General features: G+C 46.2%; 2 protein-coding genes across 5 annotated transcripts in view; both read right to left on the bottom strand.

Moving 5' to 3' along the window:
• Positions 1 to 2,130: 2,130 nt before the first annotated feature.
• Positions 2,131 to 14,525, bottom strand: fes (FES proto-oncogene, tyrosine kinase). 2 transcript variants are annotated; one of them, XM_076023080.1, is made up of 17 exons: positions 14,180 to 14,520; positions 13,452 to 13,625; positions 12,363 to 12,459; positions 11,972 to 12,155; positions 10,926 to 11,063; positions 10,718 to 10,837; positions 10,409 to 10,531; positions 8,805 to 9,000; positions 7,474 to 7,653; positions 7,249 to 7,371; positions 6,536 to 6,589; positions 6,121 to 6,239; positions 5,927 to 6,021; positions 5,542 to 5,665; positions 3,436 to 3,593; positions 3,114 to 3,236; positions 2,131 to 2,924 (listed from the first exon to the last, which is right to left on the bottom strand). In XM_076023080.1, exons 1-17 carry the CDS (start codon positions 14,402 to 14,404, stop codon positions 2,782 to 2,784), a joined length of 2,376 nt encoding a protein of 791 aa, XP_075879195.1. In that variant the 5' UTR covers positions 14,405 to 14,520; the 3' UTR covers positions 2,131 to 2,781. The 2 variants fall into 2 exon arrangements, with proteins under 2 accessions (XP_075879195.1, XP_075879187.1); XM_076023072.1 differs by lacking the exons at positions 2,131 to 2,924; positions 3,114 to 3,236; positions 3,436 to 3,593 and adding an exon at positions 4,211 to 4,881 and having other exon boundaries at positions 14,180 to 14,525.
• A 2,386-nt stretch (positions 14,526 to 16,911) lies between these two features.
• The window catches only part of furina (furin (paired basic amino acid cleaving enzyme) a), a 70,138-nt gene continuing 61,636 nt past the window's right edge, over positions 16,912 to 25,413 (bottom strand). For all 3 annotated transcript variants that reach the window (XM_076023023.1, XM_076023005.1, XM_076023015.1), the window contains 4 exons: positions 24,862 to 25,041; positions 24,632 to 24,756; positions 22,785 to 22,907; positions 16,912 to 21,649 (listed from right to left, as the gene is read on the bottom strand). In XM_076023023.1, coding sequence (XP_075879138.1) covers positions 21,042 to 21,649; positions 22,785 to 22,907; positions 24,632 to 24,756; positions 24,862 to 25,041 — 1,036 coding nt within the window. In that variant the 3' untranslated portion in view covers positions 16,912 to 21,041. The remainder of the gene's footprint in view (positions 21,650 to 22,784; positions 22,908 to 24,631; positions 24,757 to 24,861; positions 25,042 to 25,413) is intronic.

Raw genomic sequence — 25,413 nt, 5'->3', positions numbered from 1 at the left:
CATGACGAGACATGCCAGTGTCACTCAACAATGTCACCGGCCTTGTTTCAACAAAGGGCTGAGGCCATTCAGGGAGATGTTTTGTAAAGCGGAATATTCTTGTATTATTCAGTTCTGTCTAGTGCAGACATAGCTACATAGGAAAAATACTAAATAGCCAAGTGTGTGTGTGTGTGTGTGTGTGTGTGTGTGTGTGTGTGTGTGTGTGTGTGTGTGTGTGTGTGTGTGTGTGTGTGTGTGTGTGTGTGAGGGAGAGAGAGAGGGAGAGAGAGAGACCCCCTAACCCTACCACTAATTCCAACCTTAACCCTAACCCTAACGCCATGCAAATCTATGGGGTAAAAGGTTAACTTTGTCCGAGAGACATGGGGCCACTTGCTGCTTCATCAGGATCCCTCAGGAAACACCAACGTCAAATTTGGCTCTTTTAGCCCATGAGGAACCCCAAAACCCTAACCCTAATTCCAGCCTTACCGCTAACCCTAATGCCATGCAAGTCTATGGGGTCAGTGGTCAACTTTGTCCTAGAGACATGGGACCGCTTGCAGGTTCATGTCAAATTTAAGGGCTCCTAGCACATGAGGAACCCCAAAACTGCTTTTTTAAGCAGTCCAATAATGTAATAACCAGACAAATTTATGACGTTATTGGCCGTTGCTACGTTATTGGCTTCTACCGGTTCAAATTTTCATAATTTTTATTGGATAATCGTAAACTTTATATTTAATTTGGGGCATTTTATGTTTGTTTAATTTGATCTGATCTGAAAGTGCACATAAAAAAACAAATAAAGATTTGCGGTTTGATTACATCTGTGCTTTTAATTATTAAACCCTGATGCATACTGAACCGTCAGGAAACTGTACCATTGTATTATATATATATGTGTAATATAAATACACAGTATATGTTAAAATTTTGAGCATAGAAATCAACCATTTCCTGATAATATGTGAAGAATTCCTACTGCTTAAGGACACATACAAAAGTACAAACCAAACTTCAGTGCACTTTCATTTGGCATGAATCCAGCAGGATGTCACAGGCAGCTTCATGAAGAATTTTGGCTGAAGAAAAAGTAGATTTGTCAGTGATGACTTGGAGGCAGCTTCTACAGAGCAGTCCCTGGCTGCAGCCACGCAACAGAACATTTGCCAGAATTGTGCAGCGAGGACAAAGGCGTTGCCCCATGCTGAAGGGTTGAGAAATGTGAACACGCCCTCAAACAATTGTGTAACGGGTTTCCAATTGCTTTCAAAGTGGCTCGACGACGTGGCTATTGAGAGCCTATTAAGCAGCCGCTCAGTGATCCACGTTTCCTGGACTGACATGTCCACTTTCAGCGTAATAGGACAGTTTTATTGTTTGGGGAGGTGAAGCTCTGAACTCAGGTGTGAGTTTGCCCTTGAGGGAAATCCAAAGGAAGCTCACCGAGAGAAACACATTATTCCTTTCTCTTTTATCTGTAATTGGTGTTGAGTTGGCTGCCTTGACTTGCATGTTTCCTGGAAATCTGTTATATAATCAGAGTGAGTCACAGAGAGTGGTTGTCTCACAAAGTGTTGTCTTTGTCAAAGATGGTTTCGCACACTCCAGCATTAGAAACATCAAGTTGACATTAAACGGGCATTTAGTTTGCAATAGAAGAGGCGTGCGTTGTGTTTACTTAGAGATGTAAAGTTGTTGTTCAGCTGTAAACAGCAGCTGCATGGGATTCTCTGCAATGCCTCAAACTTTTCAGACTTCAAACCTATTTTGCATTCGTTGACATTTTCTGTCCTGAGCTCACTAGTTGCTCTTACACAAGTTGCACATTTGCCGTGACTCATAAAGATGTCAAAGTCACAAAATATGTGTTCAAAACATTTTTTTTTCCCCCTCTTCATTTCTTTCACGCGGGTAAAAGTGGCCAGGGATTCCAACCGTACTGTGAAGGCATTCATCTCCTATGGCAGACTCGCTCAAACATTCACTCACGCACTGAAAGAGACAAAATGAAGCTGTTAATGATGATTTGTGAGCTTCTTTAAGAGATGTTATCTTTACTCAGTTCCACTGAGCAGATGAAGGGATGTGATGGCTGAGTGAGATATCGTCTTTTCACTCCTGGCTTCATTTAATTCACTCCACTTCCCATTAACGCTTTATTGTTACAAAATTCCACTTTTCACACACCACTTTTCCTGGAACAAGGTACGTTAATTAAGCTCCTGTTCATACTTATGAGTGGTGTACCGAGACGCATAATTCAAGAGTTCACTGTCAAAACCAAAACTGAGGTGGCAGCGCTGGCCAGCACAGCACACCACACAGAGATGTGATTCAAACCTTTTCCTCATGTTAGTTCAAAACAACAATATTATTTCTCTCTCTGATCACATCAGCTTCATGTTTGACAGGTGCAGCTGTAGCACAATGCAGGTTGTGTTTGCAGAGGTGCAATGTGTACAAAACAAGACAAACAGTTAAAAAAGAAAGAAAGAAAGAAAGAAGCAAACTTTGCACAGATTGTCTGTCCAAAATAAAAACAAAAAAAAAAACAACAACCCTGAAGACAATGTAATACAAGCACTAGCACCTGTTTCGTTTGTGCCCTAAACATCAGGTGACATGATATTAATCTCGAAAATGACACCAGCATTCACATGGTGGATTCTTTCAGGTTCAAGTGAAGTTCTGGTAAAATGTCCAGACAGAAAGTCTTGTGCCATGTGCTCTCCAAAGAGGACTTGTCACACAAAGGCCAAGAAGGAAACAAAACCCCACACACTCTCTCTTGTGTCAAGTGATGTTGTTGTGTATGGCACTGAGCTCCGCGCGAAGTTTCTTGAAAGACGGTCTGTTGCTGGGCTCGTACTGCCAGCAGCTGTTCATTATACTGGCGACGTCCGAGGGACACTGGGTTGGAGGAGGCATACGATATCCTAAAACACACAAACACACACACACACACACACACACACACACACACACACACACACACACACACACACACACACACACACACACACACACACACACACACGACAAGTATCTTCCTCAGTGAGCCAATACTAACACAAAGCTCATGAAGGGGGGGGGGGGGGTATACGGCCACACGTGCGAATGTTCACCTTTCTCCATCTCGTCACGTGCCTGCTGGTTTGTCATGCTGGTGTAGGGCGCCATCCCCATCGAGAAGGACTCCCACAACAAAATACCAAAGCTCCAGACGTCACTTTTTGTGGTATACTGACCTGAAGCCAACAGCAGAGGGCAGCAAACACACGGAGGAAAACACACACACACACACACACACACACACACACACACACACACACACACACACACACACACACACACACACACGAGTGACTTTAGATTATTTCTCGCTGGCGGAGAGATCGGAGGAACACGTGTACTGTTGTGTGAGTGCAGGGTGCAGTTGTCTCCAACCGTAGTTCAGGGCTTCGGGGGCCGTCCATTTGACGGGGATCTGTCTGGGACCTCCCCTCGTGGAGTAGATACCGTCATCCCCCTGACGGGACATCCCAAAGTCACTGATCTTTACCACGTTGTTGTCTGCAACCAGGCAGTTCCTGGCCGCGAGGTCCCTGTGGCGAAACAAGACCGAGAGAGGGGCGTGAAGAGGAGCGGACACCAGCCGCCAAGCAGCCGCTAGTAGGCGCCACTGACCCGCCGCTGCTGGGAGAAGTGAGCGTTGTCATGTGTCTGCTGTCGCAACTTCGGCTCTCTGTGCAACCCCGTCCTCTATGTGTATCTTGCCCTAAAGCACCGAAACCACTTACACCGAAAAACGATTTCGCAACAACGCTGCACATAATTTCATTCACTTGGCAAATTAAAAAATAAAAATCTTTTTCAGTGTAATTATGTCTGGTTTTCGTGCCATTTCTTTCCAGCCCTGTTTTTCGTGCAAATTCCCCCCGCACCATTTCCCGACTTCAGATAGCATCGGAAACAATCACATCCATTCTTTCATTGAGCGCTAGATATAATGGAAGCAAACATGGCCAGCTTGTTCAGTTTAATCAAATTCTATTGTGACATGGGTTTAAGACACTGGTACTACTTCCATTTAGAGAGCATTGTCGGGAAAATAGGGTGGGGAAAAAATAACACGAAAAACAGAAATAATTACACTGAAAAACCGAGATTTTTTTTTTTTTATCTATCCATCTATGTATCCATCGTTTTTTTTATATATATATATATGCATATTTTATTGATTGGTTTTAACACAGTCTCAAGACTGAGTACAGGCTCCGTGTGTTTGCTCTGATCTCTGGATCACAGCTTTTTAGGTTGCTCGTCTCACGAATCCTTTTGAATTAGAAGATTTCTTTTCCCTCCCCGGCTTGTGCAGCACATTTGATGTTTGCAGCCGTTCATCTGCAGCCCTCAGAAGCTCTCCCCAGCGACCGTGTTGCTACGATTGCAGCTGAGGCCAGTTCCATCCACACACACATTAAAGCACCTTTCCGCTTGCATCCCTTCTCCTCCTTTAGAGTTGACTTTAAAATCTCACCGCGGCAAAGAAGGCCAGGGGTTCTCATTTTTAAGGTTTGAGGGCGGGGAAACTCTGCAGCGAGATGTTTAAACGTGTCAGTAACTATGCACTGTGAAAACCCCCACCACGACACGTCCGTCCCACTGCCATCTGGCAGATGATACAGACGTTTCAGCTGCAGAGTGCAGAGCGCTCCATCCTGCTGAGGCCAATCGTTTCCTCCCAACTCTTGGTTTTCCCTGTGAGTTATAATTGTTGATGATTTTGAATTTCTTAATGTGTCCCCTGGCACAGTGCACACTTCCGTGGCCTCGGTATACTGTTGAATGTGGCCACAGCCTTGAGCCAAACCTTCCTCCCTGCAACAATGGCTGCAACAAAACCACAACCACAACATCAGTTTAGTGACGGTTACCATTCGTCCTCATTTTTTTCCTCCATTGCGCGCACACCATGTTGACAGGTAGGAGCGATGTGAGTGCAAGTCAGCAGGAGTCTGTGAGAGGGCGCGTTTGTATTTTGGCAGAACAAGTTCAGAGTAAAGAAAAGCAAAAGATTTGTACTATTTTTGGGGGGGATGGAAAGTTAAGGCAGTTATAAAAGGTAAAAACTGAGGAGAGAGAAAAAAATGGTCACTTTCTCTCGCAGGTTTTATTTTTTCAACAAGCTCATCCTTCCTGATCTCACTTCTTCTCGACGGCTTCTTATTAATACTGCAGCGTTCAGTGTCTTCCCAGCTGTTTACGCCAATCAGTTGTTGTTGTCCCCTCCAGGGCTTTGGCGTTTATCTCACTTTATCATTTTAACTGTGACATTAAGAAAAATCCAAACCTCCTCCTGTGCAAAACAGACTCCTCTTCTTTTCATCATGATTTCAGGAACTCAAATTTTTCACTTTCCGCTCAGAAAGGACAAAATACCCACCCACTGCGAAACAGGGCACATCTAAATACCTTCTTTAAAAAAAAAAAATGTAAGGAGTCACGAGTTGGATCCGCGGAGAAGATGTATTTAGCCGCCGTGGGACCGACCTGTGGATGCACTTTTTGCTCTCCAGGTACTCCATGCCTGACGCCACATTCTCTGTCATCTTGACTAACATCTTGGCCGTCAGGCTGTGGCCCTCGTGGCGCAAGAAGGAGAGAAAATCACCACCTTGGGGAATAGGTAAATATCCACACAACCACACACACACACACACACAACCACACACACACACACACACACACACACACACACACAACCACACACACAACCACACACACACACAACCACACACACACACACACACACACACACACACACACACACACACACACACACAACCACACACACACACACACACACACACACACACGTGTTAATATATATCATGATGAAGGGCCCAACGGTCAATGCAAAACAATCAACACTCACCCTCTATGAGCTCCATGATGATGTAGATGGGCTGCCTCTGGGTGCACACGCCAATCAGCTTCACGATGTTGGGATGATTGTACTGCTTCAAAATCCTGTACAGCGGACCGTAGTTTGTGTGTGTCTGTGTTCAATGCTTGCGCTGGCGTGCGTGTGTGTGTGTGTGTGTGTATGTGTATGTGTGTGTGTGCTACCTGGCTTCCATCAGGAACTTATTCTTCTGCTCAGGTGCCAGGTTCTCCTTACAGGTCTTCACAGCTACAGCGGTGTTACTGTGCCGTAAACGGCCGTTGTACACTTCTCCAAAGTTGCCCTGCGTGTGTGTCAGGGGAACAACAACAACAACACAATCGGTTGTGGTTACAGCTACTGCAATTTTCCACTCTGCAGATTGCGCAACATAGAGCTGAGAGCAATTTTAGATAAAGCTGGGGGCATAGACTGTGAAGCATCGGAGGAGATATTGACGGACCTATTCAGAACACAGATACGTTTGTTTTTTTTATTTCGTTTTTTTTTTTTTTTAAATCAAGAAGGATTTAATCTAATTTAAAACTTAAATTTTTGTATTTGCTGTTTTGTTAAAGTGACAAATATAGGAGTCAATACCCGTCCAATGAAGTGTCCCAGGATGATGTCGTCATGAGACAGGACCCACTTGTCCTAATAGAAACAGAATTAAAGTTTCAAGTGAGACGGGCTTAAAAAAGCTAAATGAAGGCAGCATGGTTTTCTCACCAGCTACAGCAACATGATGTGATCACACTGATGGAAAAAGCTTTACACAACCTCCCATTTCACAAGTCAATGTTCTCCACTTCCTAAACTGCCCTCACTTGTTCCCGCTGCTTCACGGTCACTTTGAATGCCTCGATGCTAACATGCACATGAAAGAGACCAAGCTAGCATCTCTGAATTTGAAATTAGATAAAATAATTTGCTGTTACGGGTAAAAAAATAAATATATATCTTGCTAAAATGTGCCTATGTAAACAATGGTGCTGATGCTTCCAGCCCAAGACGGAACAGTATACTTAATTATGAATATTGCTGTCATGCACTAGCTAGCAAGGAAAGATGGCTTCTAGCTCTCAGGGCCAGGGTGTAATAAGCCTTGCATTAAAAAACAAAAAGTTTGCACTGGCCTTACTAGGATAATCAGCTCAACTTCTTATGTAGGAGGTCAAACAAAATACAAATGGTTGGTTTCAGCACAATAACGCAGAAAAAAGCAGTTTTTCTTTGCAGCAGTTGGCTGAAACAACTTCACTAGTGAGGTAAAATGCAGAATGTGTTTTGCAAGTGTGCGTGTGTGCGTGTACCTTCACCACAGGCCTCATCAGCACTATGTCAGACTTCTTGGTGATGTGTTGCTGTGACGACAGGAGATGTTGGATCAGCAGCGGGACACTCTGGAAGCTCTCGCCATCCAGACGGTACAGATTCTACTGGCACATAGGAAAAAACAGTCAGAGCAGGAGAGACCCTCCGCCCCCTTCCCCTAAACCCCGACAATGTTTTCTCTCGGTTTTCACACACTGCCTTACATCTACGTTCTGGATGAGGAAATGCTTGCAGGCTTCGTCCCACTGCACGGAGAGCACGTAACCTGGTTTGTCTTGACTCTTCCTCACCAGGAAGTCCCCGCTGTCCTTCAGCAGCTGCTGCACCTCCAGTCTGGGAATGGCACCGTGGTACCAATCCTGCTGTTCCAGAGGCGGAAACACCTGGAGGCACGAGGAGAGGGAAAGCAGTGAGTGACTGTAGCTCAGGAGGTAGAGCCAATGATCAAAAGGTTGGCAGTTCGAATCCCGCTCCATCTCAATCTGTCGATTTGTCCTTGGGCAAATCCTCATTGACTCGTATGAATGTCAGTGGATGTTGGGTGGTGGTCGAAGGGGCAGATTGGCTGCCACGCTTTTGCCAGTCTGCCCCAGGGCAGCTGTGGCTACACATAGAGCTTACCACCACCAGTGTGAGTGTGGTGTGAATGAATAATGGGTTCAATGTAAAGTGCTTTGGGTTCCTTGAAAAGTGGTGATGGTGATGGTGATGGTGGACAGACTTCAGGTTCATTCTGCATGGATCGTGTGGGCAAACTGCCGGTACTCCGCAGAGCTGAGAGCTAAACAGCAGAAAGTGTCTCCACTTTCCAAGCTTGCTAACACAGTCCTAACACAGTCCACTTTGACCCCAGCTGTGTAATAGCTGCCCCCTTGTCTTCAACTAAAAAAGTGATGAATGTAGAGAACCCACCAAGCGGTGTGCAGCTCTTCCTTTTTTTTTTGTTTTTGTTTTTGCTGACTTTAGAATGTGCAGTGACGCCTTAAGCGGCAGGCCGACTCAGAGAAAGCAGACACACTTTTACCCTCTGACACTCTGGCCAAAACAAGATAAATGGCCTAAATAAGATAAATCGCTTGTTGTGTGGAAAAAAAGGTGTTGCATTTAAGGCAAAGGACAAAACAGTGAGAATAAAAAGTGACCCGTCGACTGGAAAACGTTTTCCATTTCACCCTCTCGCCCCCTATTGTTTAGGTGAAGAAAGCGTAAGAGAGTCTGTGTAGAGTGGCACCAACCAAACCTCACCCATTTCTCTTGAAACGGGGTTAGTTCACAACATAATACTGCCATGATATCAGCCACAGCATTTTTCAGTTCATATTCATGCTTGCAAGAATGACGAAATCCTTTTAAATTTGTTGATTCGCTCGGTTGCCAATGCAAGAACTCCAGCGAGTCCATTCCCATCCTCAGAACATGTTCCTCAGGTGTACAGATCTTTTTTTTTTTTTCCAACCTGGCTGAGGGATTTCTCAGATCACGACAGGAGCTATAAAAGGACGCACACAGCTGCAGGCTGCCAGAGACAACATACATTGCTCGCGTTGGACGAGATGAAGTCGGCATCTGCGTCCAGCTTGAGTCCAGACGGCGGCTCCGTGCTGCCCAGCTGCTCCAGCTTCTCCTTCAGGAGAAGCCTTTGAACCTCCAGCCTGGCCTTCATGCCCTGAGACTGAGCCACCTGCTGTCGGCACTCCTCCATCGCATGCCTCTTGCTGAACTGGTAGACCCTGCGCAAAGTTGGCGAGAGTGGGAAATTGATTTTGCGTGGGCAGGGCGGAATGAATCAATAAAACAATGAAATTGATGGAAACACATGGCACGGATGCCAATAAGCAGTCCGTAGGTGTAAATAAATGGAAATAGATAAATGCATCCCATTGGCTGATGTAGTCAATAACAGCAGCTTTGTCAGCTTTTGTGAGGATCTTAACCAGTCTAGAGCTGTAATAACCTCGGACTGTGCTAAAGGTGTATTAGGCCATTATAAAGGGAGAAGCTCAGAGCCTCAGAGCTAATAAAAACTTGGATCAGCTAAAATTAAAGGAACGCTCGTATGGCTGTAACCTTAACCTGTGCATACCCTCCAATTTAAAATGAACATTGCCCATAACTCAATGAAATCGCCAAATTAAATTGAGCTGCTGCTTTAATTTCCTCCGTTAGATGTTTGCACTTCTACTAACCAGTTTCTGCTCATGGACTCTGAGCTGAATTGCATTTTACCTGAAGGTAAAGAAGTATTGATCTTCTCGCCTGAACATCTATCAATATAAAAATAGTTTTTCAGGGGCAACAAGGCCTGATGAGTAAAACAAGTACAGTCTTGTGGACTTTTACTCTCAACTTTTACTGTTGACTTTTACTGTGAAACATGGCTGTAATTCTGTTTCACTATCATAATCCTTATACATCTTTTTTCTGTTATTTGAAGACTGTAGATCACCAGAAACCAAGATATTTAGCCCTCTGTTTACAGCCAAAACTAATTCTTTCTTGAATGCTCTGCTGACTGTGGGGATTGTCACTAACGTGGACAAAAGTTATTGTTAGAAAACATTGGTCAGGTGAATTTGGTGGAGCATGGGGCCTTTAAAGGAGCCACCTGCACATGCTCAGTCCTGCTTCTTTGTCGTGCAAGAGGTCAACTGTCACTGTTGGTTTGCAAAGCAGTCCTTCAAAATCCAAACCAAAGGGCAGCACAACCTTCGCTCCCCTTGTTGACACCGCCGACACCATATGTGCTACTCAGCTGCCCTTTAAAGGTGTCAACTTTTTTGGCCAATGAACGCGCTGTTTCCTGTGGTCCGCCGGGAGCTCATTAACGCTTTGGCCACTCCCGCAGGAGCGTGAACCCTGAGCACCTTCCGACAGCCTCATCAGCCAAAACAAATGAGGGGTTTGGGCTTCATAACTCCCAGCATTGCCCTGTATTATAAATTATACAGCGCTTAAAGCCCCCTGAGACAGAGCTGCATATTAGCTGCCTCCCGGCCAAGGCTGTACTGAGCATGCCCAGTGGACAGAGTTACCCACAGGGGTGGGCCTAATAAATTTGTCCACTAAATTTGCTGCTATTGTATCTTAACACAGCATCAGAGCGTCATTGAGTCTGGCTCAAATTTGCAGTCTGCTCACCTTTGGCCCTTTTTGACACCTTCCTGTTCAGCCTCCAGCTCCAGCTCCAGCTGCTCCAATGACGACTGCTGGTGGCCCATAGTCCGAGCCAGGTTCAGCAGCTCCTCCTCTAGCGAGGTCAGCCTGAGAGGAGAAGACAGAACAGGAAATGATGCCAGAAGTTATAAGAAAAATAAATAAATAAAATGATGAGCCACGCCAAGGGGGAGCAGGAGATTAGAAAGTAGACATCAAAAAGGAAGCTGTACTTTAAAGGCTGAAGTGGAGAAATTGAGCTCTTAAGGTTGAAATTGAGTAATGCGCTCTCACTTGTGTTGGATTGTCTCAAATGTGAGGTCGTTCAGTTCGATCTCTCCTGAACTCAGCTGCTCCGTGTTTTCCAGGACACAGACGTCAAAGCCTGCACAGGCAGAGATCTCTCCGACAGACCTCCAAAGACACAATGACACCACCTCAGTGCCACGTTTATCTGCTCGGATAATGCCAGAGCTGAGCGAAAGGTCCTGCCTCACACTACCTGTTCTGGTTGATGAAGCTCTCGTACTCTGTCTGAGGGTCGATGGCCGTCAGGGCAGAAGACATCTCCCTGTGGAGCTTCACCACTTCATGTTGCAGGAAAGAGCAGATGTCGAAATACTCCTGCAGGATCTCCTGCCTTGGTCCAGATGGTGCAAATGGGAAAACAACAGAGTAACACGGCTATTTGACAGGAACATCTTTGTAACTGTTGCCTTGTGGAGTGGATGTCTGGCCACCTGCTATATCAGCCACCTTTCCTTAGCTGGGATCAAGTGAAACAATGCTTTTGTTTCAATTGCGTAGAACTGAACAAAAGCCATGTTTCACACAGCCACAGTATGAAACATGGCCTTTATTTTATATATGTATTAATTATGATGGCACATTTGGGGTTAGGGTTAGGTACAGGAAGAAATAATTGAATGGGCCTAAACCCATAGTCTTGGTAGACTAACTCTTTTTTTTCTGTTCTTTTTTTTTTTTCAATGGGACCACCACCAAGAATGTGTGACTTTTCTGATTATGGAGATATGGCCGGAAATTTTCTGCATCTCCGGAACAGAAGGTTGTAGAGCGACATTGGTTGGACTGGCGTGTTCAGAAGGGCCAAATTATGATCGAGTTTCCAAGGCTCTAGGACGTACCGTTGAGGAGTTACATCTGTTTGAAGTTTCCCTATTGAAATGAATGGGGTTGGGCCAACCCTATCCCTCCTGCCATTGTCAATACAATACCTGTACAGACCGTTTTATATCCATATTGAGTAAAGATGACCATGTTAGAATTGGACTACTTTTAATGGTTCCTGCATTTAACAGTGTAAGCTGCCTTAATGGGTGCTCAAATGCACCCCAATCGCAGGGTAAAGTGTTGTATAATTAACGTAATGTACTCTTGAATGGAGAGACTTGCAGAATATCCACACTGACTCACTGCATCGCTGAACGCTATAAAAGACAAAACACTTTCCAAGGGCATTCTAAAGCAAAGTCTGAAGCAGCAAGTCAGTGCGAGACAGTCTCGAGGGGGAGCGTGTTCTCTTACAGTATGAGAACCATCTCCTGCTGCAGGTCCTGCAGTGTGGTGAACAGGGCTGGCTGGATGTGGTTGTAGTGGTGCTCGTGGTAGACCTGAGCCGCTCGCACGGACAGAACGTAGTCGTTGTGCACGCTGTAGAGCTTCATTGCGGCCTTGGTGTAGCGCTCTTTAGCCTTGTCCCGCTCTTTATCTGCACCGCCAGACCAGGGGGAGGTGATCATGTTATGATGAGTCAATATAGTGCGTACACGCACGCACGCACGCACGCACGCACACGCACACGCGCACGCGCACACGCACACGCACGCGCACGCGCGCACACACACACACACACACACACACACACACACACACTGCTGCTGCAATAGTGTGAAACCTGTAAAGAGAAGTTTCTCACCTTTCAAAGCTTCATGGTACTTCCTCTTCGTTTGAGCGACATCTTTCACAGCCTGGTGGTAACAGCCCTTCTGCTTCTCCAGCTCAATGTGGGTCACCTTAAGCGGCAATGCACACACACACACACACACATGCACACAAATTGTATATATACTGTTTAAGGCACTTTACTTTAGAGTTAATTTTTACTTTATTAAATTTTTTTTCGGGGGAACATGTTTAAATGATAAACATGGTGGGCACACTGTGCCTGTCTGTCCAAAGAGGAACTTGAAACATGAGAGTATAACCAAGAGGAAATGACCTGAACCCAGAGCAGCGGAGCCGGGTGAGCTACTTAAGGCTCTACCTGGTTTGACTCTCTATTTGGCCACTCGCAGGCGTCAGACCTGGAAAGCGCATTGCTTGCAGAAATGAGCTGCGAGTTAAAGTGGAGCCAAGACGGACTAGACTAGACTGTGATCGACTGGGCGTTGAAACCGTAGCTTGGAGCTGCCAACACCCAGTTTGCGTCACCTTGCATTTGCACAAACCCCTTCCCCCTCAAAGCTCACCTTATTTGCTGTTTATTTTTAAACCTGTGCCTGCGGTGCACCTTCGTAAGAGGGGCTTGTGAGAAGTGTGTGTGTGTGTGCGCGCGCGCGTCACTTCGCCGAGCGAAGCAGTCTTGTTTTTAAGTTAGTGTGATGTTAAAAATGGAAATGGTAGCCACAGTGACGGAATTTGAACTTTACTGCCGACTGAAATGGAATAGTCGCGTTACAACGCTGCTCGGGCAAATATGCAACTAATGAGCTGATAGCTAAACAGCGTCTCTCTGCCGATGAATGTGACTCATGTTCGCATGACTAATACCTCAGAGTGATTTCACGCAAAAAGATAAATTATGTAATTCTTACTGTAGTTCCGTATTTGTGTGTTATTGAGCATGTGCGTTTTTGTTTTGTTTAGTTTAAATGTGTGCAACAAATGAAGCTCCTACGGCCTCAAAAGCCTTCAGACGTTTTTATGGAAGCAGAGCCAAACAGCGGCCTGCAAGTCTCAGCGTTCCCTAGATGGTGCGTTGCATGAGCGGCCGTCAGTCACCGACCTTGTTGAGCTCCTGCTTGAGCAGGTTCCACTGGTCAGTGTAGGTTTTGCGGAGCTGCTGCTTGTCCCTGATGAGCAGCGTCAGCTTGCTGATGGGGCCGGCCAGCAGGTCCTCGGCGCTCTTCTTCATCAGCTGACTGAGGACGTCCGTCTGCGAGACCAGCACTCCCCACGACTTGTAGGCGGTGCACAGAGAAATGTGAGCTTTTAGCTTCCCAGCGAATCAGCGAAACACTTTGCTTTTAATTAGCTGGCGCCTGCCGCATGTGCATCTTTTCCTGATTCCAAAGGGAACCTTCGTCAAAGGCTGTGAAAATGTGTCAATGTCTGGCATGACGTTGACGAAAAAGACGTCCGGTTGTCCTCATCTACTACTTTAAAATGAAAATGTAATAACACAATAAGAAACCATAACTACAAACAGATACAGGGAAGGTAAGTGCAAGCCAGTAGTAGCAGTGTGAATGTTCAGCTGATGTTTTCTATAGTTGTTGCTCAAAATCTAAACCGCGTGTGTTGCTCCAAATTGTTGTCATCAACTTCTTAAATGTAACATTTTGGCTTGGCCCTTCCATAAGAACAATTCTATATTGTCTTTACATCTTTGTCACAAATGTCTCTATTGCCTTTTCAAGGTCGGCTCTGTTTTCAACACCTTTTGCGTTCTTGTGCACTTCCAGCTTTCTCGTTCTGAAGTGGCTGCGGTGCTGTGGACGTTGAGCCCCTCACCTTGTTGAGCTGGCTGATGTAGTCGGGCCCTGCGCCGTGCTGGGAGCGCTCCATCTTCTCCACGATGCTCGTCATGTGGTGCAGCTGCGCCGAGAATTCCCGCTCGCTCTTGGCCCGCTGACCCATCCACTTCTTCATGACCTCCATCAGGTGAAGCTCCGAGTCCAGCAGCCTCACGACGGCCGCGTGCGCCTGAGGGCACCACAGGTCTTCGCCGAAACCCATCGCTCAACTTCTACGCTGCCCTCCTCACCATAACAGGAGCTGTCTGAGCCAGACGCAGCGCAGGCAGCTGCTTGTGACCAGCAGTAACTGTCGACTTTGGCCGCAGTGAGGTTTCATTTCCATTCGAGTGATCACTTTGTTTTTTTTAAATGTTGCAGATCTAGAACTTCCTGTTTGAATGTGGTTGGCCAGTGCAAGTGTCATTTTCCGTTCAGCCCACTTTGTTCATTAAAGCTGCAATGCAGTTGGTACGCGAATCGCATGAAAGGAAAGGAAAAACATAAAAGCAACACGAGAGCTGAGGGATGGAGAGCCTCAGGACTCTAAACATGTCTCACATGTGGTCAGGCAAGAATACACCGCTCTGCTTTCACACATTTGCTGCAACTCTTTTAAAATGTGGTTTCGTTTCGGAGTTTCAACAACTGCACCACTAGTCATAAGTTCAGCAGCAGCAGCCTCTCTTCTTATTACCGTGGAAAGAACAAGAGGAGTGAGGAGGGGGTTGGTGGTAAAAAAACAAAAAAAAAACAACTAATAGATTTTCACTTTTTTCTTTGACCGCAGTTTGAAACGCGCCTCACACAAAAAGCTTGCGTTAACGACTGGGTAGCTGCCGAGCGCAACCTCCCCGCTGCAAACTCATTTGCTTAATTACATTAGCCGGCAATACATTATGAAATACACTCGTTGCACACAATGTGGAGGAGATGAGACAAAAACAATAGGGTGCAGCTCACACTTTTTGCACAGTGTGGAGGAGGGCTGGAGTGAGCGCTTCAATCTGTGTATAGTGGAATAGTATATGAAAACTCATAAAACTGACCAAATAAAACATAAATTTATGTCAGGGAGATAAAAAAAAAAAGACAAACAAATAACAGGTAATACTTACTGTAGAAATCGTATTTTACTTCAGTGCCTGAACCTGAGGGTGGCCCTCTGGGAACTGCAGGCCATCAGTCAGTCTGTCTGTCAAACATGGATTTTTTTTTTTAATGTGTATGCAATATTTGAATTACAGTAAATATAGTTCAAATTATAGTAATTACCAGTGTCAATTTTTTCAGCATTTATTTATCATTATTTATTTATTTTTTTTAAAGTTATTTCCTCTTTGTCATTTGGAATTATAATGGGGTTTTAATTTGTAATGAGTTGCCACTAAGGCCCTGCAGTACCAATAATGCAACCATTCCCCGTTAAATGTTTATCTGCTGGAGTCAGTGCGGTTCCTGCAGTCGAGCGGCTTTAAGTTGGCGACACCCGAGGAAAGATTTCTGAAAAGGATCACGAACTCTAGTGGGAAACATGTGACGGGGACGTCAGAACAAGCTCGCAGTGCTTGACAAGTCTTTAGCCGCAGGAGGTGAACACCTGAAGTGTGTGACAAACCCGCGTGATGACATTTCTGCAAGAGCTGCCAGCTGTCAGCTGCTGCAGGGATGGAAGCATTCAGTTGAACTCCAGAACCTTTGTGTCATGCAGACAGACAAGTTAATCCTTCTGATGTTGCGCGTCCCTTGTTGACATAGTCGAGCAAGTTGCCTTCTTATGTAACCTTGATGATTGTTTAGCAGGTTGTGGCTCAAACAAAGCGGTGTTGCTGCAGGAAAACACACCGTTCCCTCTGCTGGCTGACAGCGGAACAGAAAGTTAGCAAACAACCGAAAAGCTGGTTTTCAGTATAAAAAAAGAAAAGAAAAGAGAGTCCAAGGCTAACTTTATCACTGACTTAGTACTGCCATGCTGTATGGAAGGTAGAAACTTCTGCCTTTCGATATTCACAACATATCTTCAGTATTCTTTTGTTTCTTTATGGATCCTGGCAGGTAGACTGACTGGTTCCCACAGTATGTCAGCTAATGGTGACATGATGCAATCTAATCTTAATTTTACACCATAAAATTGTTAAAAGCAGTAGTTTTGCTTTGAGACGCCTTTAAATACCCGATAACTTGCTCCACTGTTCAAGTGTAAATGTGCGACTCTGTTACCAGTTGCATATTCAAAATGGAAAAGTGTCAAATTAGATGCAAAGAAGGATTTATAACGATGTGAACCAAATGGTTTCTTGGAGCTGAAAGGGTAATGTTTTTAAACTACTGTGAGGCGCGATACTGACTGGGCTATTTGTAGCAATTATGTGAGATTAGAGGGGAAAAACTCCTGCAATCCTTTTTCATTTTGATACCTCGTCATCTTCTTTCCACCGCAGGATACTTGCTTTATCGTTTTTTTTTCAGATTTATCTTTTCTGCAATTTTTTCCAAGAGGCAGATTTTATGCATCTCTATTTCAAACAAAGAAGGATATTATTATAGTTTTAAAAAAAAAAGTTATTTACAGTCGGAAATCTTCCCTGCAATCAATCATATTTATGATCATTTGTCTTTTTTTGCTTTTACTTAATAAATACAGTAGAATAAATATTTTTAAGTAAAAAGACAGTTTTTATTCCTTCCAAACAAACATGACCAATTTCCATGCAAGTAAATAAAAACGCATTCAAATTTGCATAGATCTTTATTTTTTTTTAGTAGAATCTTTAATTGACATCAATTAAATAAAAAGAGAAAAAAACCAGAGCAAAAAATCTTTAAATTACAAGAATTACACTGCACCATTCATATAGTACAAAAATAGGCCTTATTTTAGTGTTATGTCCCATTTGAAGATAGTCATTCTCAAACAGAATCTTTAAGGTACTGTGTGCAGCCACAGGCCTTACAGAGGCGGCGGGAGGAGAACCGTCCCCCCGCCGCCTCCCGTCACAAAGTGTTTCATTTGTACTTCAACAAGCTCGTGTGCGCGCCGCCGCCGCCACGCGCGCGCACACACACACACACAGACACGGACACGCGCGCAGACCTGATTCAGCCCTTGAGATTGTGACGATGGGATACATTCTAGCTCCTCCCCTCCGCAGATGCTGAGCGCGCAGAGCGCGGCTGCACGTCTCCGAAATGAAACAAAGGCAGAGAGATGACCCGAGTGACGTGGAGGGAACGCGCGCTGGTGGAGAGGTCGATGGTCCGGGACGAGCTGGAAGCGGCTCCGCTTCCAAACACTAAACAGACAGCATTTAAATGATTGTCTTTGGTTATGCCAAAGATATTGCTCCTACCGACTTCATTGTGATTACCCCAGACTACATCCTAAGGCAGGACTGAAGCAACACCGAGATTCTTGTTAAATTAATCTGCTGTATAAATAAAAAGCCTCCATTATTCCCATGGGCACATTATTTTTTCCTTCCCTTCAGAGTTACCGCTACGAAGAAACAACTAGCAGCCCTCTCCCTGCCCCCAAGACTATTTTCTGCATGAACAGGCTCCACACTTTAATGCTGGCGTTGCCTCCTTATAACAACAAAAAACCTCCTCACTTTATTTTAGTGTCGATCGCATTGCCGAGTTGAAAATGAGAGAGACAGCTGCTGATGGGCTTTTCAGCAGCTCCCCGCGCTTTGAAGTGACTTAGTGACTTAATGCTGCTGTAATCAGGATAAACGTTCCAACGCTCGCCTTCACGAAACCTCCCGCCCCCCCCCCCCCCCACTGTTCGTCTGCGAGCGGTTTTCAGTTCTGATGCCGCTGCGACTTTGCACAATCGCGCGCGTGCGAATGCGAGTGGGCGCTACGAGGAAGCCACGGGGAGGTCGCAGCGGGGGAGCAGCACTGTGAGGGCAGGTGCACGAGAGACGAGACGAATTCAGAGCTGTACAGTACAGCTTGGTGAGAAAACGCAAATAGCCGAGCGTCCGGGGTTCACAGGAGCACTTCTGGTGCCGCATTAGCCCGTTAGTTGTTGTTGCCAGGCGGGGGAGCTGTCAATAAGCCCCTGTGACTTGAATCTGAGGCCGAACCTCCTACATTTATAAATGTGCGGCCTCCCTTAACGAGGGCTAATGAATCCTTGACTTGCAGTAGGCACTAATGTACACCATGTAGGTGATGCAAGACACGCTCGTCACGCTGGCTTTCTCTCTTTCACAGGGAAACCCCCCCCCCCTCTCTCTCTAATCCGCACTCTGAATTTAGTTTCCAATCCAGTTTAACGCTTCCGGGCTGAACCTGCCTCGATAAGCCAAATGTGGAACACCTGCACAGGCCATCGGAGATAAACGAAGCTTCCCGGCTCAGCGCAGCGTTGCGGGCGCACATTCCAATCTCCCTCCGCGCTTTTGGGAAAAAAAGGAAGGCGCCACTAAACCCAAATACTTTCAATTCATTGTCTTGGAGCGCGGTTTAGAATCAAATCACATCCAGCACATTAATTTCCCCGCTGCATATTCATAAACTGCACCTCCTATGAAGGCTTTCCGATACAAAGGGCTTAATTAAAATGGATTTGTTCTGTGTGCTTGTGCATCTTCTCACCGCTGCAACAGGGAAACAGATTGTCGGGGACATAACTTAAGAATAAACAAGGTCCTCCCTCGCCGCTAATGGGGAAACAAAGTGTGACATGATTTCGGTGGTGGAAACAAAGAACAAAAGAAAACAAAAAAAAACAAAAAATCAATGGGCAAATCTACCATTTCTTAATCTCAGTGACGGTTTGAGAAGCCGGATAAACATTCTAATTAAGTGCCCGTCCTAAAGCCAATACATTTTGTTAAAGGGAAGATGTTCAGGAGACCAGAAATTACAGCAGCTTTACAGTTTCCGATTTGCAAACCTTTGTCTCTCTGATTCCGACCCGGGTATCCCCATTTCTATAACCTACTTGTAATTTGACTTCTATTAGCATTTAACAGCTCCATTACCAGTGTATGAACCCTTGCTGAATGATATGAGAGGTAGATAAATGGATGAGCAGCTGCAGTTTTGTATGCATGTCATCACCATGACAACCTCTTTCAGCAAGCTGTTTTTGAACTGGAATCAGAGGGGGAGGGTGGGGGTAGGGGGGCGGGGGGGTGAAAAAAAAATCACAGTAGAAGAGAGATCAATGGATTCACAAAGGCTATTCTGGATTAAATCAGGAGAAGCGTATTTGTGATAATAGCCAGCCTGGGGTGGAGCGGGGAATCACTTCAAAACTAGCCTAGATGTGTGATTAAAATCTCTTTGAATAAATAGCTGCTGCGGTTTCTACCAGAATATCATTAATTGGCAATAGCTCAGACGACATCATCTGAAATTCAGATGAGATTCAGACTGGAGGGCTGAGAGAGAGACACTGATGAGATTTTTAAACAGCGTTCAGGATTTGAGAGAAAGAGCAGAGACAGAGGAGGAAGCTTCACTCAGCGCAGATGAGCCTATTTTCACGCACGCACGCACACGCAAACTTCGGTTCTTCTGATTCGAGGCGTCAATGCGCTGCGATAAACACGGGGAACGTGTTATCACTGCCTCTGTAATCAATCAGTGGCAGCTCAACACCTGTCAGGTGGATTAGGAAGGTTGCAGACGCCTCATATTGTTCCGGGCCTCCGGCACCTCGGCTGCTCGTCTTGTCAACCCGGCGATGAAACCAAAATCAAAACCTTGCATGTGACTCCGTCTCAGAACAAATCAATCGACTCATCTCAGAGTGGTTGTTCAAATATTACTCTCGTTTTACCTTCTTCCAAGAAAGGGAACTGCCGTTGCACGTCTGTGCGACTCTGGAGTTCAAAACAATGTAAATAATGAGGCGGTTGAATCCCACAGAGAAGCTTTGTCAGATTCACGGCGAGAGATGAAAAATGACTTCAGCACATTATGTTCACGTCAATAGGAACAGGACTCACAATTTCATGAAGCGGACTGATTTTTTCACAATGAAAATTGTGGCGTTGCTCTAAACTCCAGACAGACAGCCAGTTTGTTGGTCTGGTCTGCTGTTTTCCAGGCCACCAGTCAGTAACTGGATTCCTTTGACTTTTTTTTTTTTTTTTTTTCCCATAAATCTGACTCAAGTACTTTTTAAATGCGGTTTATAAAATGCGAAAAGGCGGCGGGATCTTCTGTGCAGCTAATGGATGATGTCACTAACCGAGGCGGCGGAGACAGCCAATGTTTCGGGATGTGATTTATGTCCCCATCAAACAGATTCCTTTAGACTTCTAATTTATAATGGGACCAGCTTTGGCCCTCTCGACACAAAGGGCATTACATTTCTCATCAGACGTTTACCTCTATGCACACTCTCTCTCTCTCACACACACACACACACTACCAAGCAAATACACACACACACTGCTTCTGGACAATCTCTTCTGGCTACTGCACTAAGACTGCTGGAAAGAGAAGGAGGAGAGAATTAAAGAATCGTTATTTGTTTACTGTAACAATGAAGGAGCCACTGCCGAGGGGTCGGGGGACTCGGCGGGCGCGGACAGTGACTTGATTGAGGGCAGGGAGGAGGGAAAGAGCCAGTTTAATAGAAAAAGCGATCAAGTGTGAACTGAGGACAGCGGCTTCTAATCAGGACTGCCACAGCAGAGTGGCGGAAAGAGATCCCGAAGCAAGACGTCCAAATGAACCCCACCACCCCCACCACCACCGCCACCGCCGCTGCCAGAGGGAGAGCAAAAAACAAAAGGATGAGAGAGAAAGTGGAGAAGACTGAAGGGACAGTTGCCGCAGCCCTGAATCATCAAGACAGTTGAAGGGAGAGGAAGGGATGACGTGGGTGGGGGGCATTAAAGAGCACTTTGTGTTTTGATAAAGGCAGTCCTCTCATTGTGGACGTCAAAGTCGTCGTTCTCCGAGTCCGTGTTCGCCTCGTCGTCGCCCCACACTGTCGGAATGCCCCTGTACGACACCACGCGGTTGCCCCCCAGGCTGAAGCTGCCGCCGAGGCCGGCGCCGCCCTCCAGCGAGGGCAGCTTGATGACGGCGCCAGAGCGCATCTGCAGCAGCAGGAAGACGCCGGCGAAGGTGGCGATGATGGCCATGCAGCTGAGCACGGCGATGGTGATGGGGAGCCGCGAGGTCAACTGGGGGTCCAGCTCCTGGTCCGCCTGGCCCACCATGAAGCCGCCGGGCGACTCGCGCATGTACTGGGTGGTGTGCAAGCACGTGCCGGATATGGGGTCCAGGGAGCTGTGGTGCGGGCAGGACAGGCAGGCGTGGGGGCTGAGGCTGCTGCAGGTCAGGCAGGGCGCCGGGCAGGGCAGGCAGGCCCGGACGGAGGTTGGTGCTATGGAGTTGCCCACTGTGTAGTTGAGGGGCTGGGAGCCCTCGGAGAAGCCTGCTGGACACACCTCTACGCAGCCCTGCTCAAAGAGGTAGTAGCCGTAGTTGCATTCTGAGACAAAACACACACAGATAAAAAAAATAAAATAAACAAATGGAGATCAACAACCGCTCTGTTCATCATTGTGAGTTATGCGAGTCAAAGGCAGAAGGCAGAAGGGTCTGCTGCGCCAAACAACAAAAGGACGACATGACGAAACGCAGTGCCTCACGTTACTGTATTTATTCAACAGCGGCGCATCACATCTCAGATATCAGCAAACATCATCTGGAGACAAGAGCTTTGTCTTGATGTCGTGAGCGTGTTGCAAACTAACACAGCTCACCAACTCCGCCTTAGAAAAAAAAAAAAAAAGTGATGAAAAGCTTTGCAATTTAATTGCTGAGTGCGGCACGTTCCGAGTCAACACCGCATTTTCCGTATGCATGCAGCGGGTCCAGATGCAAACCACTGCCTGTGAATGCAATTAGCAGAGCGTGGCTGCTGGGGGGCAGCCGAGCCAAAAACACAGGAGTGTGAGCCAACAGGGGGGGAGCCAATCTAATTCACCTCCGGGTCCTGTCGACTTGTTTAAACACATGAGTAAACAAGAGCAACGTGACTGCGAGCCCCCGAGTCACAGAAGTCCGACTGTTCACTCTCGGATGCTCCATAATTTTAACATATGATAATCAAATCAAGGCTGATTAAACAGTTTATCTGCTTGTGAATCTTAATAGGGATCTTGCCTGTGTGCGAGCGCAAGTACCTCCGACAGCCTGTAGGGGTCAGACTCACAACATGCAGTCCAGTGTGCACACAATACTTTGCCTGCAGCACTTTTTGGAGTGAGTAGGTGGTGGCAACACACACACACACACACACACACACACACACACACACACACACACACACACACACACACACACACACACACACACACACACAAAGTCATTTAGGTGAGCTTAATATGGAGGGACCTGCAGTCAGATTTTATTCCATATCATCAGGGGACGGATCCATAACGTTATAAATGAATCATAACACCGACGCGATCCGAGGCGAGGGCACGGCGGCGTCGGGGCCGAGCATCGACTCCCTAGCGGTGCCGCTGAGGAGCTGAGCGACGCCGAGGGATGCAGCAGAAGGCAGCCCCCCCCCCCCCCCCCCCGCCACCCACTCCTTGGAAAGCAGACACCAGTCTTACCAATACATATCTGCCTCAGGTCCAGGGTCTTGCAGTTGCTGTTGACTGGCTGAGTCTGGTCAGAGGAGCTGGAGGACACGGCGCTGGTGCCGTACAACACCAGGGTGAACTGGGTCAGGGTGCCTGCGGAACACAGATTTGAGAAAGCGGCTCAAAAAAAGAAAAAAAAGGAAGAAAAAAAAAAGAAAAAGGCCAGGAAATCAGAGGAGATCTGTCAGGAGCAGAGCGGCCCTGGTGGATTCGGTGAAATGTGTTCTTGTCTCGTTGCAGACGGCGCTATTTTCTGCACAAAGTGGCGGAAAAAACGTCTGCTGGAAGCACTTTTAGGATTTCCATGCGTGCCTAACATCAGTGTTTCAAAGTGGATGTCTTCTAAAAAAAATAATAATAAAAAAGAAATCTAAAGCAGACACCTTGTGAGCAGTTCTGCTTTCATAAATCACTTCTCACTGAGTAGGTAGGAGTGACGCATTTTTCCTCTTCTGGTTTCTGTTTGTGGTTTTTGCAATTGAAACCAAATTTATGGTGAGTCTAGTTGATGATCTTCAAGAAGACATCAGGATCAAAGTGATGGAGTCCATCGCGCTGCGGGCCATTAAAACCATGGGAACCATGTAGAGAATCAACCTTTTAAAGATGCTTGTTTTCAGCTCTCCAAGCACACTTTGATTTGGTGGGTCAAGTCACACTTTGTACCCTGCAGTGAAACTCTGGAACCAGCCAATAAATTTGCCACCCAAAAAAAGGGTTATGACTAATTGTGTAATTACGGTGCAGGGGATAAATGTCCATCCTGCGTCTCTATAGTCTGATTTACGAGTTTCAGTTTCCCAGGGATTCAAGCAAGCTTAGTGATGGCTGTTTACACGCTTTATTTGTCTCTTTATTATTATCTGGCCGATCATTACTGAACAAGTTTGCTTTTATAAATGTATGCTGACGATCAAGATTACACACTGTTGGACTGGTTCCACCTCAGCAACTCTCAGATCCTACAGCGTTGTTCGGTCAACAAGTCACACGTCTGCAAGTTTTACAGGTTTCAGGGTCAATCGCACAAGTCAGGGAAATCACTCAGAGTGTCAAAGGTCCCATGCTGTGCCCATTCTCTCTCTCTCTTTCTCTCTCTCCATCTCGCTCTCTTTCTCTCTCTCCATCTCGCTCTCTTTCTCTCTCTCTCCATCTCACTCTGTTTTTATTTTTACCGTTGACGTGCAACAGAAGCAGCCTCCTGCATTTAAAACAAAGAGAGGCGTCTATGGAGATTCATTTATCCAGGTCATGTGACCCCAGCCATGTGACCCTTATTTGTGTCTATAACTGTCAGAGCTACTTCCTGTGGACCAAACAACTGATGTTTGGTTGAAAACCGAAACATCTTGTGTTTTTAAATTTGTTCTTTACGACCAGTGTTTCAAAATAAAATCCTTTTTTGGTAAAACAAAGAAACAAACAAAAGCTGCTGGTGCAGCGCCCCTGATTCCATCCTGGTGCTCCTATCACAGGTTTGGAAGGGAACAAAAGAAAAGCGGCTCTCAGAGCTGAGGAAACATCTGGCAGGGGATGCTGTCACTAATTACTGACTACAATTATTATTGTATTATTACTGTTAGGAAACATTAGTAAATTTTATTACAGGCACTTCAACTGTTTTGAGATTCTCATCATTAGGCGGTTATCATTAGTCGCAGCCAATTTTTAAACACCAAAGACTTAATGGGTGGAAGAAATGTCGAGTGGAGCATCTTTTAAAACCCAACGAGAGAGGAGGAGGAGGAGGAGGAAGGCCAATTATTATAAAAATTACCATCTGTGGTGCATTCCTTGAAACAAAGCAGATGTCTCACCATAGTCACTGGCACCAGCCACGTTCTCGATCAACAGCGTCCACGTCCCAGTGGGGTTCTCATCCCAGGAGTGGGTGGTCATGAAAGCCCAGTCGTTGAAACCTTCTGATGAGTAATCATGGGGCCTGCAGCACAAGCACAACCCGTGCATTTTAAACGTGCATTCGTTTTTTCAATGCCTCGACTCAACACACCGACCGGCTGTTTCCTCCGCCACCGAGGTTTCACACCTGGGATGCAGCAGAGTGGAGCGAGTGCCGGCAGGACTGGTGAGGTGTATGGCGAGGTTCCCCCTGCGGTTGTAGGACAGGGTGAGCCGGGCCTGGACGTGCTCTAATGAGGTCACGTGACTGTCTGTGCCGAAGCAGGCGTCGATAGTCCTGTTAATTAATAGGTGGCTGCCGATGTTCCTGCAGAAGGAGGAAAGAAAAGGAAAAGGTGAAGGCGGCAGACTGTGACATTTCACTCCCGGCGAAAAGCACGAGCGCGCAAGAAGGTGAAGAGTTTGTGGCCTTTAACGGGGATTAACGTCCGACAACCTGTAGGAGCCGCACTCCCTGTGGGGAGGCGACGGCGTCGTTTTCCTCCCTGTTCAAATTCGTTAAGGGGATTACATGAATTTACAACGATTCCCGGGGGAAGCGACCCACTGAGGAAGACCAAATTATTGACTAAAATTGGAGCGTTCATGAAATGTCAGGCCTTAATAAAACATTCCTGCAGGATCAGTGGGATAAATGCTTCACGGCGCACCAGACGTAACACAGACGACCTTTGCAGCA

The sequence above is a fragment of the Nelusetta ayraudi genome, unplaced genomic scaffold (assembly GCF_046127955.1).
Source record: "Nelusetta ayraudi isolate G7.1 ecotype Tasmania unplaced genomic scaffold, CSIRO-AGI_Nayr_v1 ptg000002l, whole genome shotgun sequence".
In the NCBI taxonomy this organism is placed as follows: Eukaryota; Metazoa; Chordata; class Actinopteri; order Tetraodontiformes; family Monacanthidae; genus Nelusetta; species Nelusetta ayraudi.
Note: the sequence above shows the minus strand (reverse complement) of the source record. Positions and strands in the feature narration are given on the sequence as shown.